Genomic DNA, 26,740 nt, shown 5'->3' on the forward strand with positions numbered 1-26,740 from the left:
AATATTATAAAATATACAGATGTTAAATGTCTTGATAGCCTTTTTGTTTGTCAACATCCTTCAGGAAAACAATAAAATATGTTTATTTATCGTTACATTTGCATATGCTATGGCTATAGGCTATGAATTTGCCAACATCATTATCAAATTTATTCTAAAACAATATTTGTCTTTTTTTTGGTTGTTGTTTTTTTCTTGAAGAAACCAAACATCACATTCTTGCCAGAATTTCTTGGTGTGAGAACAATGCCAAAATATGGGTAAAACTGTTGGTGGAATGTAACTAAGTACTTAGTTACTTTCCAGATTACAATCTTTCATACCCTTCCTGTCAAGTGAAAACCATGCATCTTCAAATTTGGTGATTCAGAACTGTTCTTTTGAGAGATTTCTCCTACTACGTAAGCTAAATATACTAATTAAATAATCACAAAGCTGAAAATTTGACTTTTTAGAGATACTTGATTCTCACAAAACAACAATACTCACACTTATGATCTTATAGAATAGCAGTAATATTAATACAAAAACATCATATATAATGGTAAAACATGTTGCTGATATTACAAATAGAATTATTATTAATACAGTGTGGTATTAGTACTTTTACTTAAGTAAAGGATCCTTCTTCCACCACTGGCTAATGCTTATTAGTAGAGGTAGGGTATAGCAGAACATTTGATGCTATAACAGTAAACTGTCATAATACTGAATGTGCCATAAACAGACATACACAGATAATGTGTATAATGCGGTTGAACTGTGCTTCATCAATGATTGACATGTAGGCCTATACACCTGACCTGATAACTGTCCATGGTGCTGATATTCTCTCTTAAATTTGGGCATTTCGCTCCTCGTGTCATCATGTCCCCATCATCCACATATTATGCATTTATAAAACACTGTAAAACAGAAACAAACAAGCCTAAATAAACAACTACACAAATAAAATAAATTAAAAGTTTCGAATTGTTTTTTTGTTTTTTTTTAATTATTATTATTGAAAATGGCCTGCGTGAAAGCAACTCCCATCCATCCACACACACACAGCTGTGGTGGCGGAGGGATACGCCTTGCCTGCATCCGCGCAACGCTGCGCCTACAACAGTAAAGGAAGGATAAAGAGAAAGAAAATGTATTTAAAATAGCAACAACATTTTAAACTCCATGTCAAAGTATGAAAACGAAACCAAACATGCGTGTAACCGCTTCAAAACGCCAGCTCTAAGTGGGGTTTCCTACTAACAGTGAGCTTTTCCGGCTCTAGTCTATTGTGTGTGTGTGTGTGTGGCGAGATGGGAGGAGGAGGAGGATGCGCACTATATCCTGACGCGCACTGACATTGTTCTAGAGCGCTCCACGATCAGGGCCATCTTTGGTCGTCCTCGCCGGTGACAGTGTGGACACTTTATTCCATTGGCCATTTAATGCCTAACGATTCACTGATAAACATTTAACTTTGAAACGAGCCGTTTAAAGCACTCGTGGAAGAGAAAAGGGAGTGTTTTTTTCCTGGTGGACTCACTGGCTAAATTCTTTTCCTTCAAATAAAACACCCTTCATTTCTCCAGGCAAAAAAAAGAGGGCGAGACGGGAGAGGCGGTGATACAACATGGATGAGGAATATGATGTGATCGTTTTGGGCACCGGACTCACAGTAAGTAGTCAAGTTGCATTTTTTGCTTTTTACACAACATATTGAATGTGCGACTTTTCCATATGGTTAATATCCTTCTCATGTATCCGAGAACCAGAAGTCTCCTGCATCCCTGTGCAATGTGACATTAAAAAATATATATAATAAGAGAAATGTTTCTTCTAAATGTACTTTGACCCATGGGGTGCATGAGAGGAAGCAAACAATGCTTCCAGGAGTTATTGTATTGTTCTCAGAGCCGGTATGATGTTCCACCCAGTAGCATCTTTTAGGCGTAACCCCAGTGTGTGTGTGTCATGGTCCTCTGTGCATAGACAGGCCTCCATCCTGAGCTGAGGTTGGCGCAGGCCTGCAGAGCACGGGGTTTATTAAATTATTATATGTTATTCCTTTCACTTATCACACCCAATGCGGCAGAAATATGCACAAGTATACATTTGATGTGATATTAACCCAGGTTAAAGTCGACATTTTGGTAGTTTTATAACAGGTATCAAATATCCTTTTTGTCAATGCATAGCCATAATAATATGTATTTTATGGTGGGATGATATAATGTGGATATTTTTTTGTTAAGAAAACCACATTATTATCATTATTATTATTATTATTACAGTAGATACATAAGGATGAGATGATCCAGTCGCGCATGCGCACACCGCTCCTTCTGTCCTCCCTGCAGCCTTCTGTCAAAAACCTCTTAACAGGCGTTCATGCCTTCTATTCAATTTTTCTCTAAGTCACGTTTATATTTCATTTTCAAAACTGATGTTAAGCTGATTGTTCAATCTTGTCTTAAAATCTGTTAATTAATTGTTAAATTTACATATGCTATGGCTATAGGCTATGAATTTGCCAACATCATTATCAAATTTATTCTAAAACAATATTTGTCTTCTTTTTGGTTGTTGTTTTTTTCTTGAAGAAACCAAACACCATATTCTTTCCAGAATTTTCTTGGTGTGAGAACAATACCAAAATAGGGGTAAAACAGTTGGTGGAATGTAACTAAGTAAGCTGCATTTACTCAAGTACTGCACTTAAGTGCAAATTCAAGGGACTTTACATTTATGCAAATTTATACTTCTACTCCACTACATCTCAGAAGCAAATATTATACTACTTTTTTTACTCCAGTACATTTGTCTGACAGCTTTAGTTACTTTCCAGATTACAATTTTTCATACCCTTCCTGTCAAGTGAAAACCATGTATCTTCAAATTTGGTGTTCTTTTGAGAGAAGTCACGTTTATTATTTATTTTCAAAACTGATGTTAAGCTGATTGTTCAATCTTGTTTCATCCAGGAATGCATTCTGTCCGGGATCATGTCCGTGAACGGGAAAAAGGTCCTGCACATGGACAGGAACCCCTACTATGGTGGCGAGAGCTCCTCCATCACCCCCCTGGAGGAGGTAAAGAAAGGTCTCCCGGGATCTGTAAAAAACAATCAATATGTTTTATATCCCTCAGTACATCTCAGTTTACTTCCCGGTGCCATTGTGCATCAGCTGCTGTTTTTATTGTCTTCATTTGCTCCCCGGCCTCATCCTCCCGTAATGCTTTATCTTCTATCGGCCCTTGGTAGATTTCATCCTCACAGGATGTTGTTAATGTTTCTCTTTACCGTCCGCAGCTGTACAAGCGCTTCAGTCTTCCAGATAGCCCGCCCGAGTCGATGGGCAGGGGAAGGGACTGGAACGTTGACCTCATACCCAAGTTCCTCATGGCCAACGGTCAGTCCCACATCACGGATTTTGTTCATAAAGGGATGAATATAACACCATAAACTCACTCATTTTATACAGAGGACATAGATGGACAATTAGTGCATAATTATTATGACTGATCAGGCCCAGGAAAAAAGGAATTAAAGCTGCAGTAGATAGGATTGGAGCAAATATGATTTAAAAAATATATTTTTATAAAACAGTCACTATATCCTGACATTAGTGCATGAGACAGGTAATTTGAAAAAAACATCATGTGCCTCTGTGTCCTCCGGTTCTCCTAATGGCATCTGCAAGATTTCACAGATTGGAGGAAAACAACCAATCAGAGCCGAGCTGGAGCCTTGCCGTCTCTGAGCAGCTGTCAATCACTCGCAAACTCTGATCAAACGGTCAAACTAGGCAGCGCTGATCAAATATGAATCAATATTCTGTTACTGTAATGCCTATTTCTCATCTCAAATGAGACAGTAACAGAATATTGATTCATATTTGATTGACCGTCAAATAGTTTGACCGTTTGATAGGAGTTTGGGAGTGATTGACAGCTGCATCTGTTGAATGAACAGCCAATAGGAACGCTATCTCTCTGAAATGACCTAGATTATATTTTCTAAAGCCTGAAAACAGAGCCATGAGGAGGTGCAGAAGTCTAGTTTTCTCTCAGAACGCTTGAATTATAATATACTGAAAGGTTATTATGCAATTTTTGCCCAATGATGCCAAAAACATTCTGCCTACTGCAGGTTTAACCAGTCAGACTACTTAGAGGACAAGTGGCAGTCTCTGTGTTGATGCTCTTAAGGCAGACAAATAATAAGATGTAACATGTGCTTGTGTCTGTGTGATTGCAGGTCAGCTTGTGAAGATGCTGCTATACACAGAGGTGACACGATACCTGGACTTTAAAGTAGTGGAGGGAAGCTTTGTGTACAAAGGAGGAAAGATCTACAAGGTGCCGTCGACCGAGACTGAGGCACTAGCTTCAAGTAAGCTGCTCGAATATGTCTGTGTTTAAGATATCATGAAAAGTAGAGTATTTAAATCACATTTAAGTGATCATGTACTACATCATAAAGCCATTGTTTGGATTTCCAGATCTGATGGGAATGTTTGAGAAGCGAAGGTTTCGGAAGTTCTTAGTCTTTGTGGCCAACTTCGACGAGAACGACCCCAAGACCTTTGAGGGCGTGGACCCCAAAACCACAACGATGAGGGATGTTTACAAGAAGTTTGACCTCGGCCAGGATGTCATTGACTTCACTGGCCACGCCCTGGCCCTCTACAGGACAGATGAGTAAGAACAACAGCATAATGTCAAACATAAACTATTATCAAGCTGCATTTTGATTCATTTCACAGCTGCATTTATACTTTTAACATGAAATAACTAAAGAATATATACTCAAATTTTAAATAAATAAAGTTTAATAAAGCATCTTCTTAACAAAACTGCATGCAGAATGCTTTTTGGCTGTGAATATACATAGAATTAGAGGTATCTCATTATTTCTGTGTATTCCTATTCATTATCTTCTCCTTCAGCTATCTTGATGTTCCCTGTTTGGAGACGATCAATCGTATCAAGCTGTACAGTGAATCGCTGGCCCGGTATGGGAAGAGCCCCTACCTCTACCCCCTGTACGGTCTGGGAGAGTTGCCGCAGGGATTTGCCAGGTCATTGTTCATATATTTTCAATCCATAGTTCTTTATTTCTTTATAAATTACAGCTTGTCTTTACTAGTAAATACATGAGTACAAACCCACTCCCGTGATTTAACAGCTCTTATTCACTTGTCGTTTTAGATTGAGCGCAATCTACGGAGGGACCTACATGCTGAACAAACCAGTGGATGAGATAGTGATGGAAGGGGGCCATGTGATTGGAGTGAAGTCTGAGGGCGAGGTATGCTGATTTATTGTTCGCGATTATGCAGGTTTAACGATCAGTCATGAATTTTATTCACACAGAGGGGATAAGAAAGCGAGTCTTTTAAAATGCTGCAAACACATTGCCGTTAGGGTTGCACCAATAGATGATGATCTCTGGGATCGACGATAGCCGATGCCTTTGCCAATGTCAAGACGATATTTGGCTCTTTCCCATTAATGCAATCAATTATTATTATTATTATTATCAGTACTAGGCTATTCATTTTATATTAAATTTAATTAACCGCATCATAGTTTCACGTCGGCATCCCCCCACATATAACAGACACACGCTGTACCCGCTACTAAATGGAGCAGAGGCGAGATGGACAGAACTAGGGCTGTACCGCATAGTTTGAAGCATTGAAGCTTCATTCATAACACTGACATTCAAATTATTATTATTATTAATAACTTACAGAAACGGCATTATCTGTAATAACACCCTCCTTTCTCCCTTCCCCTCTATCACGAGCGACGCAACGCTCCATCTTCCACTATATAATTGGCTCCATTAATAAGTCAAAATGTATTGAAAAAAAGATCCAAACAAAATATTGATATTCTGCTTCAATCCATATTTGTTGCCGTTTAGCCATTCAAAAAAATGGTAAAGATCGCCCAACTCTAACTGCCGTCTCATTCCCGCTGCAGGTGGCTCGCTGTAAGCAGCTCATCTGCGACCCCAGCTACATCCCGGACCGCGTCCGCAAGGCGGGTCAGGTGATCCGTCTGATCTGCGTCCTCAGCCACCCAATCAAAAACACCAATGACGCTAACTCCTGCCAGATCATCATTCCTCAGAATCAGGTTAACCGCAACTCAGGTAAAGATGAATCATTGTCACTGTTTAACTTATCAGACTAAATGGTAGAGTGTTTAGTTCTTACAAATATGGGCAGTAAGGTCAATAACAAAGATGGCCTTTCTGTTAAATGTAACTGATTGGATTTTAAGCTCTGGAGATATCAAGGAGTGCTCTTATGAGGACAAATCAAGCAATACTTGTTTCTATATTTGACCTTTTAAGTGAAACATGGCCATTTTATTCCCCCCAATGGCTTTCTGTATTTTTGCAAAATGGCTCATAATCCCTAAGTACTAAAACATATTGAATATTACCTCTTAAAGCAACTATAATAAACATTGTATGTGAAAGGGGCCACTCATAACAACAAACCCATCCAACTCTACAGTTCCCCTCAGCTCTACGGAGTGTTTTATCATCTTTCAGTTCATTGTTTTGGTTTTTCTGACCCACAACTTTACTGTTCTGGTTCACTCTCATGGCTCTCATCAGCTTGTTTCCAGACGCAGTCGTCTGTTTTCAGGAAAAAAAGCTCTAAAAACCTGCTATACCCTTCCTGCCCAGCACCACATGACAAAATTAGCGACAAAGATAGTTGAACATTTAACAGCTCAAGCGCCAGACATTCGCCATGTGGCCAAAAACATGATTAGAAATAAAGTTTCTACATGTCTGCTGGGTGTGTAAATAAGCAACTGTTTGCTAACAAGTTCACCATATCAACTTTTAAACTGGATAATATGTTAGTGTTGTGTGTACAGCTTGTTTCTACTGCCCCTTAGTGGCCAAAAACAGTTAACGCACCTAAAAGTTCAACTGATTTGACTTTCTCTTCCTTTTAACCCTTTTTGTCAATTCTCCAGACATCTACGTGTGCATGATCTCCTATGCTCACAATGTGGCTGCCCAGGGGAAGTACATCGCCATTGTCAGCACCACAGTGGAAACCAGCGAGCCCGAGGCTGAGATAGAGCCGGCTCTGGAGCTGCTGGAGCCCATCGACCAAAAGTCAGCATTTTAACAATTCATGCATTTATGGTTTAACAAACAAGCAGGCCATAAAACTAAACATGACGACAATGTGATAGAAAAATACTGAACTATACCTTGTGATAATACTCATTGATGGAGTTTGTTTTTGTTTTTTTGACAGGTTTGTGGCTATTAGTGACCTTTATGAGCCCACAGATGATGGTACTGATAGCCAGGTAAGAGGAAAAATGTTACTACTATAAAAAGAAAAAGCTAATGGCAGAGCTCTATGGATTGCAATGTCGGTCGGTCAGTCACCACTTAAGTCCAGACTGAAATCTCAACAATTATTGGATTATGGATTGCCATGACATTTTGTACAGTTTGGTTTTGAGTGAAATATCTGTAACTATTGGATGGATTGCCATGCAATTTGCTATTCAAGGTCCCAAGAAGATGAATTGTAATGGATTGACGTTTATGATACACAGTTAGCATGCAAACAGGCCAAAGTAAGATGGTGAACATGGTAAACTTTAACTGCTAAATGTCAGCAGGTTAGCATCGTCACTATGAGCATGTTAGCAAGCTGATGTTAGCATTAAGCTCAAAGCACTGCTGTACCTAAAGCTGCTTTCACAAGATAAGACATTTTCGCTTCACTCGCCACGAGGTAGGGCCAGAGGCAAAGCGCGGCGCCGGTAGGTATATACTGTAGGTCATTGAGAAGTGCGCAAGGAACGCCACTCACTGTTTCTAGGACAACAACAACAACAACATTTGCAGCTGTTATCTCATTGATTGCGCTTTGAAAGGTCAGCGGCAACCGAGGTCAAAGTTGGCAATTTCGAGCGGTGTGTCTCGCCAAAGGTAGCACTTCCGCCTAGTTGCACGATTCAGTAAATGTATATCTATGCATTTATTTGTTACATTTTGTTTTACAAAGTAAGAAAAGCGATGTTTTTAGTCAAGCTTGATGTTGCCTTACACATAAAAGAATGATTTTAGTCACTACAGCTTACTAATTAATCACTGGTATCGGATCGGAACTCGGTATCGGCCGATACCCAAAGCCCAGGTATCGCTATCGGTATCGGGACTGCATCCCATAAGAAAACAATGGCACAGCCATTGCAGAGCGGTTGTACAGCTGATCATTTGTGGACGGCTTTAGTCTCAGAAAGCCGCCAGCGTGGCTGCAGATTCTCAGTCCTGTTATTTGATCTTCCCCAGGTCTTCGCCTCAAGGACCTACGATGCCACCACTCACTTCGAGACCACTTGCAACGACATCAAGGACATCTACAAACGTATGACCGGGAGCGACTTTGACTTTGAGAACATGAAGCGCAAACAGAACGACGTGTTCGGGGAGGACGAGCAGTGAGCGGTAGAGGGGGCTTCCGAGAGAGGGCGGGGCCGGGAGAGGAGGCGGGAAAGGCGAAAAGGGGCGAAAGAGGCGGCAGAGCCCGCGGTAGAGGGCCGGGGCTGCCCGAGCAGTCCTTTAGAAAAAAAAAATGGGTGGGAGCGTGGCGGAGAGGGTGTGTGTTCCTGGGCTCTGCCTGCCCTCAAGCCGTTTGCCTCCTTTTCCTTACGTCCCCCTCTCTCTTGACAACACATAAATGCTCACAAACACACACACACATACACTCTGTTGAAATACTCACACTCCTTATCTCTGTCACTGAAAAGCAGGGTTGATATGGTCTTTCATTCCATTGTAGAATTTACAGTATAATCATGTCTTAACTATTACCATTAGAGGTGACTTTATTACTTGTCGTTGGCGATTTTCAAAGCATTTCATTCTTTCTGTAACGTCGTTCTCCTCATATCAGAGGTTGGGTGGATGGAAGATTGATGGCATTGAGAGGTGTGAACTGCGAGCTCTGACATGAGAGATCTGTAGTATGGCTTAGTGTAGAATCCTCTGGAAGGGTCACCTCCAGTCGACATGCATGCATCTTTTACACACGGTAGTATTGTACATAGACTCAAAACGACACTGCGGTATGAAGGCTGGACCATTCCACGCATCGCTCCTGTCAACCCTGCTTTCACTTTTCTCTTACTTGGTCTTTTACCTGTGTTTCGTCAAAAAGACTCCGCTCCTTTTGGCAAAAATCTTGTCGGTCAGGCAAAAAAAAAATGTGATGAAAAATTACATATAAATGGGCTGTTCTGTCAACTGATAGTGCTCACTTTGCAATGCTGTTGTGTTCCCTGTGCTAGCAGGCAAGCTAACCAGTGGCTATTAACTGTCACCCACCTACCCCCCCTCCCCCTCCAACAAAAAACTGTTCCTTTGTTTATCTCTGTTGTGTGATGTCAATTTTGAATTTGAATAGTTTACTTTCTAACATTTTTAAATTATTGAAGAGTTTTATTTCTATATATTTGGTGCACATTTCACTGGCTGAAGTTATGAAGTTTACAGATCTGAGGTTGAAACTGTGGTCTTCAAGTTTAAAAAAAAAGGGAAGCAAAAAGAGGCACGAAGAGGATTTTTCTAGTGTAAGGCGAGGCTTTCGATGAAGTATTCGGGAGGATTTGGAATGAAAAACGAATCGTAAAAATGGTTGAGATGCGAGGACGTGTGGCATGGGGGGAAAAGAATGTATGCGTTTTTGGATTTTGGAAAGTTTCACTTTTGAGTGAAGAGGGTGAAGACTGAAATTTCGGCTCATAGTGGAAAGCACCAGATTGTGTCTTGGTTGTTTCAACCCTTGTGTGTGTCATTTAGGTAAGTCATTCCCCTTAGGGACTAAATCCTATGGAAAATTGTAGTTAGAGGGAAAAGCTGGATACTCCCGTAACTTTAAAAGACTTTGTAGCAAAGGTGTGAAGCCACAGTCGCAGGTGCCGCCCCACGAGAACGAACCAAGTTGCTTTTATTTGGTTGTAGCCTTAATTTGGGGTCTTATTCAAGCATTTGGGCCCTTTCAAAAGTTGACTGCTTTGTTTTAATGAACCGTTAGCGGCAGGTCAGTCTTGTGCCAAAAATGGTTTTGCTGTTATTGGCAAAAGTTGCTGACGATGTTGAAAGTGCAGTTTGGTAGTGTATGTTTGCTCTGCAGATCTGACTGAATACTACAGTAGGGATATTGTTTTCTATCAGGGCTGTTATTGTACACCTGAGTGGACGCAGTTCCTCTGCAGTTGCACGCTCACTCACGGCCAGATTGATCTGCGGCTTGTTACACATCAACAACAAACAGTTTCCTCTTTAAACCACTGAAGCAGTTCCATCTCACTTTATACCCACCACGACGAATCCCTTAAGCAACTCTAAACAAAGTTATCGCGTGTTTGGGGTGTTGACGTGTCTTATTGTTATGCTCTATTTATTTGAATCGTGAAAAGGTTTTATGTCAAATGCTGAATATGCTATGCTATTAGATTACATTCTGATGATAAAAAAAAATTGATTTTTAAAAAGTGATGCACACCGAAATTCTTTGTTTTTCGTTTGTTATTTGCCGTGTCATGTGTTGCGTTCACCTTATTCAGTGATCATTCCAGTGTTGCATCATGATCTAATATTAGCATTCCTAAGAAACCGGTTTTGAAGGAAGGATAACAGCAAGATACAGTATACAGCTGTGTGTGTACAAACAACATTGTGTGTGGTCTTCATCCTGGAAACCTGATAAAAACTGGAATACTGTTTACTCTTTGAACATATCTGAAGCCCTCCCTCCCCTGCCCTTCCTCAGCATCAGATACTGTCCTCTCTCTCTTTTTTTATTTATTGAAAACAAAAGCCTCATGTGTGGTTGTACTGTTTTAATTTCCATCCAGTTTTTGGCCTATTTGGAAACCACTATTGACAATTATCCCTTGAAAATTGACAAAAAGAAATAGTTCAGGCTGAAGTAGTAGAAAACTTACTGTCCTTGTTTGATCACTAGTATGTGAGCAATGCCTAATGTCTTGTGTAACAAATAAAATGAATTAAACTATGAATGAAATGATAGAAAAATAAAAAGCACATGGCAAACCTGGAAAGACCCTGATTCTGTTTTGTGTTTCTTCTTGAGGATGCAATCACTACATCCAGGTGAGTTTTATGGGAAGATTATCTATACATACACATACAATTATATTTTATATACACTTAAAAAATACAACTTACAGAATGATACAGTTTTAATAATAACAAGGCTTAGCCTAATAATCATTCCACGATGGAATATAAGAATAATCTGATAAACATCTTTAAAGTCGTGAGTTAGTGTGCGACACATTTTGGAGCGAGCGCAAACTGCTGTAGCACAAATGGACATTTTGTGGTTGCCATGCGAACAGGAGAACACGGCGTCTCTGTCACAGATACAGCACACAGAGGGAGCTTGAATCCAAGTCAAATTCACTGATGGAGAACATCATCGTTCAGTCCTTCACTATATTTGTCGAACCACACTTCCTCATTACTCCTTTATAAACTGCCACCCCCTCTTTTTGTAACCACACCTGTGTCCCACTGCTCCTTACTGAATACTATGAGTGGCAACGTGTCATTTTAGCCTCACGGAGTCCCACTTTCTTGCTCATCCTTTGTCCGATAACCATGCCATTGATAACTGCTGTGACCTGAGCTGTGCAGCAGAGAGGCAACAAGGCGGAGCCGACTCGGCTAGGATTACACATGATCCACCACGTAGCTGTCGTACGGATGACCCAGTAGTCTCTCTATCTCCGCCTTGGGCACCACCCAGCACTTGCCCATGTGGCGTTTCCGCACTGTGTCTTTCAGCGTCTTGTCCTGCAAGGTGACCGCCATGTGCTTTGATCCCCACCTCAGGATCCCCCTGGCTGAAATTGCCTCATTGTGAGCTCCTCCGTCCAGGTAATCCTTCACCGCTGTTACACTCATGTCAGTGTGCTGAAACTGGCCTGTAGGCAGATAAAGGACAGAAGAGGTGGAAAATAACTAAGTACATTTCGATTTTATGCTACTTTATACGTCTGCTCCACTGCATTTCAAAGGAAAATATTGTATTTATCTGACAGCTATAGTTACTAGTAACTTTTAAGTTTACTTTTTAAGATTTTACATATAAAACCTATAATAAGCTTATAAAATACAACACATTTTTTAAAGGTGCTATTGACAACATTGAAAAAATTAATTCTCCTTTCCCTCGTTCCATTACATTTACTTCAAAACAAGTCGTCGCCAGGCACTTACCATCAATCTGATACCAATATTGTTTTACTATTGGCTCACAAGCCTTGTTAGAAGTGAAAAACTGAATGTCTGATATCTTACACAGAGATAAACAAAACATTCATTTTGGACCCGCCAAAATTTTTAAAATGATGCTGTATTGAAGAAGACTTGAAACTAGCGATTGAGACCATAAACTCATGTTTACAATGTTTACTGAGGTAATAAATCAAGTGAGGAGTAGGGTCATTTTCTCATAGACTTCTATACAACCAGACTTCTTTTTGCAACCAGAGGAGTCGCCCCCTGCTGGCTATCAGAGAGAATGCAAGTTTAAGGCACTTCAGCATTGGCTTCCCTTTGTAAGACCCACTTCCCAGAATGGACAAACCAAACACTGGCTCCAGAGAGGGCCATTAGCGTTTTCGCGTCGGCCACTGTAGTTCTCCTAGAAGCTTGGCACACGGGTGAAGTTTCAGTTGGTTGCAATCTGCAACCTCACCACTAGATGCTGCGAAATCCTACACACTGCACCTTTAATTAAAGGATGTGAGTACTTCTTTCACCACTGAAGGACAGTGAGCGGCATATAAAGCATCAGTGAGAGCTGACAGTGAAGAGCAAATATGTACATACCCAGCAGGCCTTGGGTTGAAGCAGACAACCCCCGTCCATCTGTGATGTAAAAGCCCAGGTGAGCCATCTGCAGGTAGCTGGGGTGTTTATAGTGGTGGAACATAACCAGGAAGCGCACATCTTTGTCCAGCTCGATCCAGCAGCTCCGATGTCTGTCCACAGCGACCGTCACCCCCTGCCTCGTCACTGATGCCTCCTGATTGATGGGCAGAGTATCCTGCCCTTCTCCTTCCACCACTACAGCGTCCAATGAGAGGGTGATCATGATGTCGCCAGAAGCTGTGACTGAGGAAATGGTGAGGCGGTCGAAGTAGGTTCGGGGGCGGTCTCCTGCACTGTGCTTTGAGGGAGCTCCCATTAGGTGGCCATCGACAATGATGCCTTGAGGAGGAAGGGAACACACATTTAGTAATACACTTCAAAATGCTAGTAACACAAATTAGTTGATCTTAAAACATGTATATTTAAACACGTAACTGAAACGAGAGCTATTATTTCTAAGCATACCTCTCTTCGGGTCCTCTAACAGTCTGAGAACATCATTAGCTCTGCCGTCTACGGTGAAACACAGGTTCTGATGCAGCTTTGGCAGCTGGACCACAAAATGAGGATCTCCATCAACTACAACAGACGACATTTGAGCATAATAAATACAACATGAGTACATAACATATTCAAATAAATTTGACGGTGTAATTAAAAACATAAAACGTTAAATTGACCTGATGAAGAGAAGACCCGGATGGTGCTCAGTCTGGATGGAGTACCATCTAAAAGCACAAGACAGTCAACTAAAGGACAGTCCTCCTCACTCCCAAACACTGAAACCAATGACAGGACTACACAGATATTGCAAGCAGTGTCTCTACAATAAATGACATATTATTTAAGACATGCAGCTGTAAATAACACCCACTAAATACTTACCAAATGATTCTGTGTCTGCGGTATCATCCCCTGAAAATAAGTCAGAAAATGTATTTTTAAGGCCTGAAAATCAACTACAGAACAGAATCAACTCTAATGAAAGTTTGAAACTTACAGGAATCATAGTTGAGATCGTAGTCGTAATCATAGGTTGCATCATAGTCTGAGAAATGGAGGCAATTAGAACTTAAGTTCAGGACCCGTTCTGCTGCTCACAAAGGAATTTGGATTTAACATGGAACAACAGGATAAGAAGTATTAATAGTGATACTCACCTTTCACAAGGTCAATATCTGTAAGAGATAGAACATAAGACAGATTTATATTCAGTACCAATGTGGTCATGTAGCTGCTTATCATGGTCTATCATAATTAAACAGCTGTCAGGGTATCTAATTATGTTTGAATTTGTTTTTATCAGATCAAATTTAATTAAAAGAAAAAAGTGATCCGTCACTGTAATATAAAGAGGAAATTTATATTCACCTTTCCTATGAATGAAAGTGGAGACATCTAGTGGAGAGATGAAGAACATACAATTAGGAATAAATATACAAAAGTCTGACCCCTTAAAGGTTATATTGATAACATCTTTAGACAAATAATTAAAAAAATAATAATCCATCCACAGTAGTCTTTGAAAGGTGCAGAAAAAAGTATGGCTTTTCGTGAAAAAAATTATATGACTGTGAATTAATAATTAAAATTTTTTTGACAGGTCCAAAAAGAATGTTTTGTTTATCTCTGTGGAGGATATCTAATGTTTGGTTGCCACTTCTAACAAGGCTTTTGTGCCAATAGTATAACACTGTTGGTGTCACGTGGGTCGTCAGTGATCAAGTTGCCAGTTAGTGTGGAAAAAACGGATAAATGTCTGAGTTTGATGGCTTCAGTCCGGTACTAATCCTAAGTGCTCAAAAGGAGGCTGCCTCTGCCTCCGTCATGCCTGGCCGCACTGACACCGTCTCCATCAGGCTGCAGAATAATACCGTGGCAACAAGTGACAACTGACGTTAGCACATATTAGCTATCTTAGCTTAATCGTCCAAACAACAACCATAAAATTTAAATTTGGCATATTCAAACTGAACCAACAACAACTACCAACAGCCACATTTCTTACAACCTTAACTAATAATAAGAAAGGAGGTTAAACACGCTTCACAAGGAATAGTAGGCCTGTCCGGTGCTCACAGAATAGGGCAATCTTGTAACAGGAGAGACTTCAGAGACCAGGTCCAAAGCAGTATGCTCTAGTGTGCTTTGGACCTGGTCTCGGAAGTCTCTCCTGTTACAACGTTAACTAATGTGTTGTGACCGGTTAGATTGTAAAAATTAAAAAATAAAAGCTTCAATCCCTGAGGAGCTATGTTAGCATCTTAGCATGAGTGAAATCAAGTTACCTAACATTGTAGTTCCCTCAAACAATGTATAAAAAAGATGCGCATCAGAGGGGATTTAGGGTTGCCGAACAAACTAGAGTTGGTGATTGTTGGAAAGACTCATCAAGATGGTTTTGGCGAGTTTTATTTTGTTTCTGTCGAGTGTGAATCAAGTGTGTTTTACGATGCTCCGCTCTAAAACAGCTGATTTCCAAGCTGAAACTACTGTAAGGCAACGGGGAAGGGGCGACGCTCACACACACACACCCCTAATGTAGGCCTATAACTACATGTTGCAAAATGATTTCATTACTCTTCCACGAAAGATTCATCACTCCACTGGACCATAAAATATGCAGGTAGTGCAACGAACTGGCAACCATTTGTTGTGATGTGAATGCAATGGAAGGGGAGGGAGAGTGTGACATCTAGTGGCTGAATGTTATCAATGTTATCGTTTGCACCTTTAATATTCAGCTCGTAACTTGATTGATGACTGTACCTTAGACTAGACAGACAAAACAGAGAACCTACCCAGAAGCCCTGCTGCCTCCCACAGGCGCGGCCCGTCTGTTACACCAGGCATGGGAGCAAAGGTGGCCGACACAAAGGTGGCGACGCTCAAGTCCGTGTTGTTGTCGTCTACTGTCGGAGCCGGTGCCGGGGTGGGAGAGGCGAGCGGATACGACAGCTCGGGCGGAACGGTGGTGATTACAGGCACATCTGGATCAGATGTGGTGCTGTTTTCTGCCTCTGTGTAGTGCACAGTCACTTTGACAAGAGGCAGGGCTGTCCTCACTGTACTGGGCTGAGGGGTAAGGGGTTTCCCGGGCAGGGGAGCAGGGTCAGTTCTGGCTAAGCTGAGCAGAGGTGTGGTGCTGGTGGTGAATGTTACCATCGTGGTGGTTGTGGAGGGAGTGGTTGTTTTCAAGGGCTGCGGGGTGGAGACTTTTCCAGGTGCTGGGGGTGGCGCTGTTTTTAGAGCGTTCAGCACAGAGGTGGGTATCTTACCGGCAGGAGGAGGTGGAGGAGGAGAGGCAGTTTTAGATTCATTTTGGGAAGGAGTTGGCTTTTTACCCGAGAATGGTGCTGGGGCAGTTTTGACAGAGCTGGGACTTGAGGTTGTTGTGGTTTTCTTGGATGGCGAAACTGCTGTTTTTGCTGTGGAAGTTGGCAATGAGATTTTTTTAGTTTGCTTTGGAGGTGGCTGAGGAGGTTCTGGCTTTGTTTTGTTAGACCTGGGGTTAGAAGGGGAGCCGGGCTTATTTGCAGCTGATATTTTTATGGTGGTGGCAGTAGTCGTTGCTGTCGTGGTTATAGTGGCCGCGGTGGTGGGTTTTGCTGTGGTTTGAGTTTGAGCTGCTTCATCTGCGTCTGGCTTAACTACAACTAAAGACGTGACTGGTGTTACAAAGTTATACTTGAGGGACAGGTTGGTGGCCTTGTCTGCCAGTAACCTTTGAGTTACAGGGTCGGTAGCATTCAGTTTGGCCAGTAGCAGCTCTTTGATGGTGAAATACGCCCAGAGACGGTGCACGAAGCTGGATATTCCTTCCACGCCTTCGGAACAGTCGAGTGAATCTACACTCCCATTCCCTTTGGCGTGGGAAATCAACACATCGTTCTCCAACTTCACACGTTGCTTTGAATCAGTGGCGGACATTGACACCTTTAAATCCTTGACCCCTGGTTTGACCCTGCCAGCCACCACCAGCTCCGAGCCTTGGAAGTAATTCGGGAACAGGGCGCGGGTGATGTCGAACGCCTGATCGTCCAGGTACGACAGCTGGATGTCTGAGAGCAAAGGGCTGGCTACTTCGTCATAGAAGCCCTTCAGCTGCAAGGCCGCGTCTGCATCTTCATACACCATTCGGGCCACGCCTCGGTTATCCAGAGCCAGGCGTTTCAGGAGGAGGAAGTCGGCGTCGTCTCCAAAGGCAAGGCCAAACAGAGAGGAAGAGCCCAAAGCTTTCTTGGCGTTGCCAAGGATGGTGTCGCCAGCTGTCACTCCGATGGTTGCCTCCCCATCAGTGAGGAAAATGACCAGAGGGACACGGCGGGATGAGAGGTGGCCGGAAGAGGCAGGGGACGTAGGGTTGACGAGCTGGGCGGCTGAAAGCAGAGCTGCATTGATGTTGGTCCCTGATACAGAAAAGTGGAACAATCGGTGTTGAAGGAAGAGAACAAAAAAACAATAAGAAATTAGGGATGTCAAATTTGTTTTAATGCCACTCATTTTTTTAATGCATTAATGCAGGTTGTGATTCTTAGGTTGTAGCGGGCTCAGGTTTAAGACTAGAGTGAAGATATTGGCATCATATGAAACTAGAAAATCGAAGAAATCCATGTCATAGCTTGTCTTGAAAGAGGTTAAATAACGCTTCAAACTTACGCTAAATTTTGGTGAGGAAAAAACAGCCCAGCCATTTTCAAAGGGGTCCCTTGACCTCTGACCTCAAGATATGAAAATGGGTTCTATGGGTACCTACGAGTCTCCCCTTTACAGACATGCCCACTTTATGATAATCACATGCCGTTTGGGGCAAGTCATAGTCAAGTCAGCACACTGACCCACTGTTAGCTGTTGCTGCCTGTTGAGCTGCAGTTTGCCATGTTATGATTTGAGCATATTTTTTATGCTAAGTGCAGTACCTGTGAGGGTTTCTGGACAATATTTGTCATTGTTTTGAGTTGTTGATTGATTTCCAATTATAAATATATACCTACATTTGCATAAAGCAAGAATATTTGTCCGCTCCCATGTTGATTAGAGTATTAAATACTTGACAAATTTTCCTTTAAGGTACATTTTGAACAGATAAAAAATGTGTGATTAATTTGAGATAAATCAAATTAACTATGGACTATCATGTGATTAATCACGATTAAATATTTTACTCGATTGACAGCCCTATAAGAAATACATGGATACAATGCCACAGTTCAAACAGTATCACATTTCAACTCACATCCTTCTGCAATAATCCTCTTCACAAAGTCTTTGGCGTCTCGTACATTCTGCCGAGTCGCCCGGACTGTCCGTCCTTTCTTCCAGGTGTGAACCTTGTCTGAGAAGGTGATGATATTGAAGTGGTCTCCCTCTCTAAGGTCCCCGAGAATGGTGCTCATGGCCTGCTTCGTCTACTGACAGATATTATAAGAATTACTGACAGAAAATCCATATTATATTTGTAGAATATTGTTATATTTTAGCAAGTTTTCTCATCTCAACTGTAGCCATATGAAGTCCATGAGGTTTGTCCACTTTACCTGTTTCATCTTAGTGCCAATCATTGAGCCACTGACATCAATGACAAATATAACATCCTTAGGAACCACAGGAAGCCCTCTGGGTGCAAAATAATGCACAAAGTAGCCGTCATACACCTGAAAGAAAATTAAAAAATAAAGGGCAGAGAAAACACTTACTGGTACCAAAAACACATTTCTGTTTGTGACAAACATGCACACTAATCTTAATGAGATGCTCCTGACCTGGATTTCTCCCATGAGGTCTCTGAGGTCCACGTCATACTGGATGATGAAGTCTGCGTTGAGACCTTTGGAGGAGATGCTGTTCTGCTGCTGTAGAGTAGGACTGTACCGAACTCGAGCACAGCAAGCGCTCTGCTCAACATGAGTGGAGGCCGGCGCCTCAGCATCACCTGTAGGAAAGCAGGACATGGTTAAATCCATGTAGTAGTAATCAGAAATGGTTAAAGTACTCATCTACAACATTTCCATTGAAGGAATAGTTTGATATTTTGGGAAATGTGCATATTTGCTTTCTTGCCGAGAGTTAGATGAGAAGATCAATACCAGTAGCCTGTTAGCGTAGCTTAGCATTAAACTGGAAACAGCTAGCCTGGGACTGTCCAAAGGTAAAACAATTTGCCCACCAGCACCCTATCTCGGTTGTTAAAAAAATTAAAATCACAAAAATGACAAACTGTATTTTTACGGGGGATTATGGGTTGGGCTATTTCTTGGCTGGGATCAGTGACTTCCTGGAGTTTCCTGGCAACCTCACGGTTAAAACAGGACTTTGCAACCTGGACAGAGCCAGGCTAACTGTTTCGTCATTTCCAGTCTTTAAACTACAGACAGATCAGAAAGGAGACGGTGCAGTGAGAGTCGGTTTCCTGTATTTTCTTAATGCTTAATATGGCTGTTAACTGTTTAAATATCTAATGTTAGCACATTATGCAAATATAATCCAATCCGCTTTCATCCATCCACACAACGTTCATAACACTTCCAAACGAGGTGTGTGTATGTGTGTGGGGGGGTGGAAGGTGCCATGACCACGCCCACTTAGGAGACAGGAAGTGTATGCCATTTCAAACCATTGGCAGAGCTTGAAATGTGTCATCTTTGTTATAGAGCATCTTTGTTTATGCTAAGTTAAGCTAACGAGCCGCTGGCTGTAGCCTTATACTTACTGTATAAACATGAGAGTGGTATTAATCTTCTCATCTGACAAGAAAACAGTGAATAAGCATATTTCCAAAATTGACAAACTATTTCTTTAAATGCTAATTTCAATCAACCAATTGTTATTCATTCGTTGATTTAAACAAGGACGTTTATTGATATTCCTGAAAGCTTTTACACTTCCTGCTCTTAACACCCGATGGTGGGTACGAGGCGGTATACCTGTACTTTACAACAGTGTAGGAGCATTCCAGGTTGATTTTTTCTTCTTTGAAAGTTATTTATCCCAATTCAAATATGTTTACCGGTAATAACTCACCTTGAGCAGTGTTCGAGAGCAGCCGGCTCGTCCTGAGAGGAAAGGCTTTGATGAAACTGATGCCCGTCCGCTCCATTATACGGACGTCTAACGTGAGGTTCTGAACAAGCTGTCCAGGCCTCAGACCTAAACTGAGCTCATAGCGGCCGAGTCGACGAAGCAACAGCTCCTCGTAGGACAGGTGGAAGGACATCCGAGCTCCTGACGGCACGCTTACTGCCACACGAAACTTCTCAACCTCCCTCTCTCTGGAACACCGCAGAGTAAAAGGGAAGTAAAGCTCACAATATTGGATAAGATGTCAGTAAGATGACATTGTGAATGAAATGAAATGAAACAGATTCACAATCAAAAAAATGTAGGGCTGTCAACACAAATTTGTTTTAACGACAGTAATTTCTTTAATGCATTAATGCAACTTTTTAGGTGGTAGCGGGCTCTGTGTTAACTCTAGAGTGAAGATACCATATCATATGAAAAATAAATTGGTACCAACCATGTCATACTCAAAGGAGACTACATAACGCTCCAAACTTAAACCAAATCTTGGCGTGGAAAAACTGGCATGGCCATTTTCAAATGGGTTCCTTGACCTTTGACCTCAAGATATGTGAATGAAAATGGGTTCTATGGGTAACCACGAGTCATATAGTTGCATAAAGCAAGCGTATTTGCCCACTCCCATGTTGATATGTGTATTAAATACTTGACAAATCTCCCTTTCAGGTACACTTTGAACAGATAAAAAAATGTGTGATTAATTTGAGATTAATCGCGATTAACTATGGACAATCATGCGATCAATTGCGATTAAAAGATTAAAGAACAACTTTGGGACTGACTTGGTAGCAACCAGTCCGGCTGTTTTTCCTTGCTTCTTAGCAGCATCGTAAATCTTCCTGGCGGCAGCTCTCTCCTTCACCTGGGCCACGTACACTTTGCCATTGGAGGTGCTGATGGGGTAGAGGAAAGAGGAAGAAGAAACAGCTCTCTGTGTGACTCACAGTAGCCAGATTATATTTCAGTCAGAAACACGCCTGGCCTGCATTGAGCTGCTGAGCGTGATTTACTTTATTTTGCTCCTTGTATTTCCAAAGCTGCCTCACAAACACGCATCATGCTTGTTTACGAGCAGAGTTCATACCACTCGAGGGGGTTGTGGTGGGGTCATAAACGGGGCGAGCGGGAAAGAGTAATTTCCCTCTAAAAACAGCGTTAATGAAGAGAGATCTTGCAGGGCGATGACGCTCCGAGGGAGTGCCGCCATGCGCTACACCCGGCAAAATCCCAACCAAAACCACCGGGATTCAATTCACACAGTGCACTTCCTAGACTTCGCCAACCGCTGATGTCACGTGATGAAGTGCTAAATTAAGGTCAAGTCCTTTGAACAAATATATTCGAAGGGAAAAAACATCAAGGGCTAACTAAAATAAACCCACAAGCTTGAAGAGGGTCTTGTTTGAGGAACAGAGCAGAATGGCGAGAGTGGAAAATGGAGTATTTATGTGTGTGGCTGGCTGAGAGGGGGTAAAGGAACTGCTGTACATCAGTGACCCGCACACAGAACACAGAGTTCTTAGTTCCAGACACAGAAATGCCAGAGGACTAACGCAACACATTCGCTGCAGCTTTTTTTCCTCTCATGTGCAGACGGCTGTATAGGTTCCGAGTGTGAAAATATGTAAGTCTGTGAAAGGCAGAAGTGAAGGATTATGGTTGTAAAAAGAAACTGTACAAGCTCCAGACTCACACATACTTAAAAAAGCTACATCCACCTCCATGTAGGCACGCATACATACAGAAGATGTAGGCCTGTGTGTGTGTGTGTTTGTAGCGTATCTAAACTGGCAGGCTGCCTTAGTAAACTGTGCGGGGGAGAAAACGGGGACTGGGCAAACTCCTGTCATTTTCTCTATTAACTTTCTGACTTGCATTTACAAAGCTTGGTATTCATCTGCCCTCAGGTTCCCCCTCCTCCTGACCTGCTTCCGCTCCCAAATCCAGCTCCAGGTTTGGCCTGCAATGTTGACTTATTTGTTTTGTTTATATTTAGCATTTTTTTTTGAAGGAGAGCGGTCAGCAAACCCTCTTAGTAATCAAATTATGGATCTCTCCTCCGGACCGGAATTCTAGTTCCTGACATAATTCTTATAATCATAATTCATAGTTTTATTTCTGGATTCCTCCCATTTAACACGAACATTACTTCTATTTATTTCAATTTCTCACCATATAGCAGGGAAATATTTCTACAGGCAAGAAATAATATTTCCCTGTAAATACTTTGGAATTATCATCCAAAACACAGTTTATGAGACGATGATTGGCTGCATTTCCTGGTTTTCATAGTGATGTTAGAGATTAGAAGTAAAGGAAATGAAAAGAAAGACACTCAAATACACTAATAAACAAATACAGGAAGTAGTGATGTGGGATCGTGTAAACTGTAGACGTGAAAGACTTACATGGTGAAGTTGGAGATGAAAGCCGAGGAGGGCAGGTCCACCTCAAAGGCAGCCTCCTTGGTGACGGGGAGCTGGTTCCATACTGAACTCTGGACTGTGGTGACAGCGTAGCGGGACACCACCGTACACCTCACATGGTAGTCTGTCACCTTCAGCTAGTGACATAGCAAATAAATCAAATAAATCAGAGGCTGGAGGAGAAAGCACTGAAGTTAAGGAGTCATTAAAGCTACAGTGTGTAGGATTTGGCGGCATCTAGTGGTGCGGTTGCAGATTGAAACCAACTGACTACCCCTCCGCTCACTCCTACATTTGCCAGGGCTGCGGTAACGTGAGCCGCCGAGTGCAAAACAGCGGTAATGCAACGAAAGTCAGACGGCGGCTGGTGGTACCACGGTTTTGCACTCGGCGACCCACGATACTGCAGTTTTACAAGTGTGTTTACATGTTTGTAGCGTTGCTGTCCTGTGAGAACCATGTATCTCGAAAAAGTCAACTGACTCATTCAGCTTTTTGACAATACATTTTCTAGCTGATCCAAGAGGGTTTTTAAATTGTTCATTTAGCTTAAGAAGCAGGAGGATTTTCTCAACACATAAGGAACACTTCATCCTTCAGTTTATCAGAAACCATCAAATTTGGAGATATGTGGTTTTCACTGGACAGGAAAGGGATGAAAAAATGAATCTAAAAAGTAACTAAAGCTATCGGACAAATGTAGTGCCTGTATTGCATGGGGCGGCAGTAGCTCAGTCTTGGCTTATGAACGTGGTCGCCGGTTCAATTCCCAACATGGACCAAGTAATGAGTGTGGACGGGTAGCTGGAGAGGTGCTAGTTCACCTCCTGGGCACTGCCAAGGTGCCCTTGAGCAAGGTACCGACCCCCCACATTGCTTCCTGGGTGCTGTATAGTAGCTAATATTAGGATGGGTTAAATGCAGAGATTATGTTTCACTGTGTGCTGTGTACAATGCAATGTGTGACAATAAAATCTGATTTACAATTACATTAAGTACAATATTTACCTCTGAAATGTAGTGGAGTAGAAGTATACCGTTGCATAAAATGGAAATACTAAAGTACAAGTACCTTGAATTTGTACTTAAGAACAGTATTGAGTAAATGTACTTAGTTACATTCCACCACTGGCTGTCTGACTGTCATCCTCACAGATCATACGTCGGGGTTCATGCCACATTTATACACAGACCATCGATCAGGTCTGACAACCATGGATGCTGACTTAAACCCCTCGACGTATAGGGAAAACAAATTTTAAACCTCACACATAACTTTTCTTTTCTCCCCCTCATATCACGCTTTGGCCCTGCATAGCTGTGACGAGTCAACCAAACAACACAAAGCAGTTCCCTGCATGGTGTCTCTGTCCTCCTCTTGTTGACTCGGGTAACGCCGGCGCCTGCTGAGACCAATCTGGTCAGTGCTGGCCACATTACTGCAGTACGAGGCAACAGGAGGCAGGAGGAAGAGAGCCACATCAGCCCTGCAGCTCACAAGTATTTAGGAAGGCTGCGGTTTGTGCTATACAGACTGGATTACTGTACGTGTGCAGGGGGATTGCTTCACAGTTAACACTGAAGGAAAACAGTGGAGCTGCTGATGATCCCCAGAGGTGGGGATGGTTGTTTCCCAGTCTTTGAAGCTTTTTCTGCAAGTCACTTTGTATCACGGGTGGGAAGTATTTTTAGGCAAGAACTATATTTAAGTACAGTTTTGCGGTACTTGTGCTTGGGTATTTCCATTTTATGCTACTTAATACTTCTACTCCACTACAATTCAGAGAGAAATATTGTACTTTTTACTCCACTACATTTATTTGACAGCTTTTCAAATCAATTTTTACATAAAAACAACATACGAGCAGTTTATGAAATATTTTTTTTTTGTGGCCCCATTGTCATTTCTCTGATTCAGTCTATGAGTTGTTGACTTTTCCTCTCTTAACTTTTCAGATGATTTCATTTAAATAACTGTTTGAATCCCAAAGAGATCAAATTATCCAATATTTCACTAAAAATCAAAGATTAGAGAAAAGTCTAATATATTAATAGAAATGTGTTTAACAGGAGTTAAGAAATTGAGAATATCATATTTTGTAGCATGAGGAGCTCCAATCTTGCACTAACAATTAGATTAATATTTGGTATTTTATGTAACACATTTTACAACAGTAATAGCATAAACTTACCACTGGTTTTGTTGCTTTGCTTTGGCGTCTTACTCTCTGGAAAAGAAACAAGACAAACAAAGTCAATCAGGTGCATGGGTATAGTTTGGTAAAATGTGCTTTTGTTATATGATACATAATACCATTTATTAGTACCAGTGTTTGTTCAAAATGCCTCCTTTTTTTATGAAGTAATCTCCACAATCTGCCTGTGTGAGGGTTGGGTCAAGATTTTGTGTCAAAATAGTCTGAATCAAAGCCATTCATGAATGCAGGGGAAGTGGACCTGGAAATAAATGCTTTCACTGTAAGCAGGGCCGGTTGCACGGTTTGCTCTCAAATGTTAATTTTGCACACAAGTCATTGCTGTGTCAATACATTACCACATACCCTGGACCGGTCATTGCTGGGAATTTAACATAAACAAATAGGTTTAAGAGTGGAAACCCTTTATACGGAAACATTTAAATCAAATAATTGATATTTATATATATTAAAAAAATAGGACTATATTATATGTTCTGGCTAAGTGAGGCACTGTTGCATTAGAGCTGCAAAAGCTCACTTTAGGGAACTTTAAATCATTACATTTTTCAGACACATAAATTTCATATATTTGTGACTGAGGTTTGGTTGGACAGCTATTCTTGTTTTATTATTCAATTACAAAATAAAAGTTCTGTATTATTATTATTGTTACCCTGTCCTCCTGCCTTGATTCGGACTGGTTTAACAGACGGGGGGTGTTTCAGAAAGTACACTTTGGACACCAAACTAGAAAAAAATAATAAATAAAAGTAAAATATACCTGTAAAAGAATATCTGCTCCCAGGTTGGCTTCATAATCCCTCGATAATCCCTCTTGCACATAAAAAGTGAAGACCACCAGGATGCACTGGAGCTTTAAATTCATCATGTCCATAATAATAATAATAATAATAATAACTCAGGTTTTAGTCTCCAAGGTGAAGTGGTCTCGCGGTGTCCGTCAGCTGGACTGAGGCAGCTCGTGCAGCAGGACGCTGTGCACGCATATACTTCACATTTTACACCAGTTCTTCTCTCTCTCCCCTCCCTCACCTCGGCTCACTTTAAACGGCGGTGCTAATGAAATGTGTTTTGATAAAGAGTCAAACATCGGCCAGGTGTTGTTGGAAATAAAGAAAAGATGCCGAAAAAAGCTCAAGTGAAGTTAAAGTCGGAAAGTTTGCGTGCTGGGTTTGAAGAAAGCAGCTCCCAGTTTAAATTCGTGCGCACTGGAAATTTCGCGGACTGCTGCCACCGAGGTGCACCAGACATGAGGGATTATTAACCCCTGCTCGGCTATTTGGGGGAAATAACCCAGCTACCAAAACACCTCCCCTCCTCCTCTCTGTAGGAGGCTCCTACAAAATGCTCAAGTCTGACTTTTATTCTTTAAATTACTCCCAAATGCCAGTTTCTTTCACAAAGAGCCATTATTGGCTGACTGGAACAGTGCATTGGTCTGTTGTGGGACCAGTTGGTTCAATTTAAAGGTCCCGTTATGTGCTCAATTTCAGGTTCATACTTGTATTTTATGTTTCTACTAGAACATGTTTACATGATGTAATGTTAAAAAAACAACTTTATTTTCCTCATACGGCCTGCCTGAATATGTCTGTATTTACCCTCTGTCTGAAACGCTCCGTTTTACTGGAACTGCAATGGAATTCTGTTGGTAGGCAACAAATTGGGTCCATGTTTACTTCCTGTCAGCTGATGTCATTCAGATACACTGCAACCCTGAAATGAAGAATGTGGTTGCGTCCGAAATTCCACACTAACATGCTATTTACGTACAGTATATGAGATATTTTAGTATGTCCGAAACTTTAGTATGAAACCAATAGTACGTGAATTGCATGCTATTTACGATGAAATATTACAGTATGCAACGCTGGACACTATGGCGGCATTAATATCCCACAATGCAATGAGCTAGCAATGACAACGTTCATAACAGACGTTGACGGAAAGCTCTGTAACATCAATAAAGCTTTGATTTAATTGTAAGTATAAGATTCCACTTTGCTAGGCGTAATATATATTTTAAATTAGTTCAGACTTTGATTTTGACAATCCATTGTTTTGGT

General features: G+C 41.5%; 2 protein-coding genes across 2 annotated transcripts; one reads left to right on the top strand and one right to left on the bottom strand.

Annotated features, from left to right (window-relative positions):
* Positions 1–1,342: 1,342 nt before the first annotated feature.
* Positions 1,343–11,109, top strand: gdi1 (GDP dissociation inhibitor 1). Its single transcript, XM_074643336.1, has 11 exons — positions 1,343–1,660; positions 2,967–3,074; positions 3,296–3,395; positions 4,244–4,378; positions 4,488–4,686; positions 4,935–5,066; positions 5,197–5,296; positions 5,977–6,148; positions 6,994–7,138; positions 7,284–7,338; positions 8,336–11,109. Exons 1-11 carry the CDS (start codon positions 1,616–1,618, stop codon positions 8,486–8,488), a joined length of 1,344 nt encoding a protein of 447 aa, XP_074499437.1. The 5' UTR covers positions 1,343–1,615; the 3' UTR covers positions 8,489–11,109.
* itih6 (inter-alpha-trypsin inhibitor heavy chain family member 6) lies at positions 9,011–26,012 on the bottom strand. The gene is made up of 17 exons (XM_074643335.1): positions 25,435–26,012; positions 24,648–24,683; positions 22,438–22,592; positions 20,812–20,922; positions 19,970–20,217; positions 18,712–18,881; positions 18,487–18,603; positions 18,186–18,357; positions 15,751–17,358; positions 14,321–14,347; positions 14,110–14,127; positions 13,950–13,997; positions 13,835–13,864; positions 13,630–13,677; positions 13,415–13,528; positions 12,908–13,288; positions 9,011–11,997 (listed from the first exon to the last, which is right to left on the bottom strand). Exons 1-17 carry the CDS (start codon positions 25,546–25,548, stop codon positions 11,744–11,746), a joined length of 3,651 nt encoding a protein of 1,216 aa, XP_074499436.1. The 5' UTR covers positions 25,549–26,012; the 3' UTR covers positions 9,011–11,743.
* Positions 26,013–26,740: the final 728 nt, after the last annotated feature.

Source organism: Sebastes fasciatus, chromosome 8 (genome assembly GCF_043250625.1).
Source record: "Sebastes fasciatus isolate fSebFas1 chromosome 8, fSebFas1.pri, whole genome shotgun sequence".
Classification (NCBI taxonomy): Eukaryota; Metazoa; Chordata; class Actinopteri; order Perciformes; family Sebastidae; genus Sebastes; species Sebastes fasciatus.